This window comes from Vairimorpha ceranae, assembly GCF_000988165.1.
Source record: "Vairimorpha ceranae strain PA08 1199 chromosome Unknown NODE_262, whole genome shotgun sequence".
NCBI lineage: Eukaryota > Fungi > Microsporidia > Nosematidae > Vairimorpha > Vairimorpha ceranae.
The window spans coordinates 1-2728 of NW_020169556.1; the positions used below are offsets into that span (position 1 = coordinate 1).

At 21.8% G+C, this 2728-nt stretch overlaps 3 protein-coding genes across 3 annotated transcripts; 2 read left to right on the top strand and 1 right to left on the bottom strand.

Moving 5' to 3' along the window:
• Positions 1–930: 930 nt before the first annotated feature.
• Positions 931–1341, top strand: AAJ76_262000931 (hypothetical protein; the record flags this gene model as incomplete). Its single annotated transcript, XM_024474855.1, has 1 exon — positions 931–1341. The coding sequence occupies one exon, from the start codon at positions 931–933 to the stop codon at positions 1339–1341; it is 411 nt and encodes a 136-aa protein (XP_024329483.1).
• Positions 1342–2304: 963 nt separating this feature from the next.
• On the top strand, positions 2305–2451 carry AAJ76_2620002305 (hypothetical protein; the record flags this gene model as incomplete). Its single annotated transcript, XM_024474853.1, has 1 exon — positions 2305–2451. The coding sequence occupies one exon, from the start codon at positions 2305–2307 to the stop codon at positions 2449–2451; it is 147 nt and encodes a 48-aa protein (XP_024329484.1).
• Positions 2452–2495: 44 nt separating this feature from the next.
• On the bottom strand, positions 2496–2717 carry AAJ76_2620002717 (hypothetical protein; the record flags this gene model as incomplete). Its single annotated transcript, XM_024474854.1, has 1 exon — positions 2496–2717. One exon carries the CDS (start codon positions 2715–2717, stop codon positions 2496–2498), a length of 222 nt encoding a protein of 73 aa, XP_024329485.1.
• Positions 2718–2728: the final 11 nt, after the last annotated feature.

The window sequence follows — 2728 nt, forward strand, 5'->3', positions numbered from 1 at the left end:
TAAAATATTATTTAATCATACTTTATATGATAAATTAGTTAAACTATTTATTTATTTGAATTTAGGCCATACTGCTGTCTAAATACCATCCAGTTTTTATTTTAAAATTTGTTCTTTTTTCTCATACTTTCTTAGAACTTATTCACATAAATTGTATTTGAACATATGTACTACAAATATCTTGTTTAAATTTAAATAAAAGATAAGACGGTCTAAAAATATAAATACATTATTGTATTACTGGGATTAGTAAATACTTGAAATTTATTTAAGGCAGCAGTGGAAAAAAATGAATAAAATGCCTCAGATAAAAAGATGCATTATTTTTTTTACTAATATACTTGATTTTAAAATGCCCACAACGACATAAAAGAAGTTGTTGCTAGACTAAACTGCTAAACACTTAATAGATACTATAAGTAAAGAATTAAATATACACACAAACATGAATAAAAACAATTATCATCATGAAATTAAAAATACAGGAGTTTTAGATATAAGATATAATTTTATTTAGATACGTTAATATGAGTAGTATGTAGCAAAAATAATAAAACATTTTGCACAAAAATCATTTAGATGTCTTTATCAATTTATTTACAATTTATACAATTTTTGTTATACCAGTATTATTGTATTTTTTTTCTTATACATAAATTTAATCCTAATAAAAAAAACAAATTAAAAATTACTGGCTAATTAAATCAAAATGGTTCCTACAAAAATGTATTTAAGAGTATTAGATAAGATATTTTTTTTATACATAATAAGACTTTTTGATAATTTTCTCTTTTTTTCTGTTAGAAAAGGTAAAAATTTGGATTTATGAATATAGTACAAAATAATATTTTGCCCCTTTTATGTCACAAATTTATAATTAATTTACTAAATTTGGCCCATGTATAATTTTTACTATTTTTAAAAGCCCCCATGAGAGGTAGTGATCTAAATTTAGCAATCTATAATTCAAATTTTTTTATTAGAAAGTGTATAATAGTATTTTCATTATTATTTAACATAGTTATGATAATGTTATTATACTTTAATAAAAGATATGATATACTGAAATATGGAATGACAACTATAAATGAAATAGCAACAATATCAAATATTTTTTTGTTAAGTAGTCCTACTATACAAAAAAATGGAAATATAGATGAACTTATTGATCCTGGCAAAGCATTATTTAATGAAGGCGGCGCATCAGTTTTATTTGATTGTCTTGTGCTCTGTATGTTAGTTAAAATGTTAATCTTTTATAGCTATTGGTGGTGCACATTATATTTATTAATATTTGTGTCTATGTTTTACAAACTGGATAAAAGTGCTTCAATAGACTAAAAAATTTAGATGCTTACACAATACATTTTATTAATTTTTTTCATGTCTATTTTTTTTATTAATAAACTATGAAAAAAATTTAAACTTTTGCGCCATTCGATGTTTTTTTATGTTTACGACGCATCTTTTCACAAATAATTGTTTAATGAGACGCATATTATAATCTTTTTATATTTATACTTATAAACAAACAGCATTACTGGGAGATTATAATTTCTCCAAGTTCTTTGTATAGTCTCATTCATACTTATAAGCTTTATTCGTGTATTCTTAGCTTCTTTTCACCATATACTAATAGCTACAGCTCTATAAACTTTAGTAAAACTTTAAATATAAGGATATTGGCACAATAAAAGGACTGTGCTCTTAATTTGTTTGAGAAATATACAAAAAAATATAGTTAGGCTTTTTTAAAGGAATACAGAAAGAAAAAAAAGTTTATAACAAAGAACAAAATAATTAGCTGAATATACATAATGTTAGGTAATACCAAACATGTTTTAATTCAAAATGTTTAATATAAAAAAGGTTATATAATCTACTATAAAATAATGAAAAAAAATAAAAACACTAAGAAATAAATATACACATTTTTTGCTAGAATTTTTAATCTAACACTTGCTAAATTATAATTAAAAAAAATTGTACAAAAAATTTTATTTATTAAATAATAAACTTCTTATTTTTATATAACATTTTTTACAAGATTTTTCTATAAAACAGAAATTATTATATAATTTATAGCTGTAGAACATTGTACTATATTTAAATTAACTGATTATTGTCGTATATAAGATCTTTAATACCATGTTTTAAATTTTCAAAAAAATAATATTAAAACATATTTCTAAAATCAACCAATTTAATATGATATATATTAAGCAAAATTTGAAAAATTTATGTCATTAAAATAAAAAAACTAGCTAGTAAAAACAAGATATGTTGATTTTTTTTGTATATTTAATGCTACCGGACAATATTATCTTCTTTAAAATTTTAATTTACACATGTAATTTCATTTCTAATCCTTTAAAACATCAAGAAATTACTGATAAGGCCAAATACAATAAAACATACAAAAAATTGTATCTTGCTAAAAGTAAAGAATAGTTCTTCTCTCAAACAGAGCTGTTTTAATTAGTTAAATACACCTCCTAGGAGCTTTCATTTAAATGAAATGTTAAAAATTGTCTGTATGCATAAAGTTTGATTGTCTTTTGACGCAAAACATGAAAGGCTGTAAGACGTTTAAGATATTTAAAAAGTCTTTTTACTTGGGCCTCATTAATGGGCATCTCAAAGTTGCTATCTAAAACTAATGTATAAAACACTTCATCAAATATTTCATCATCAGAAATATTATTATTTATAATCATATTACAAAAAT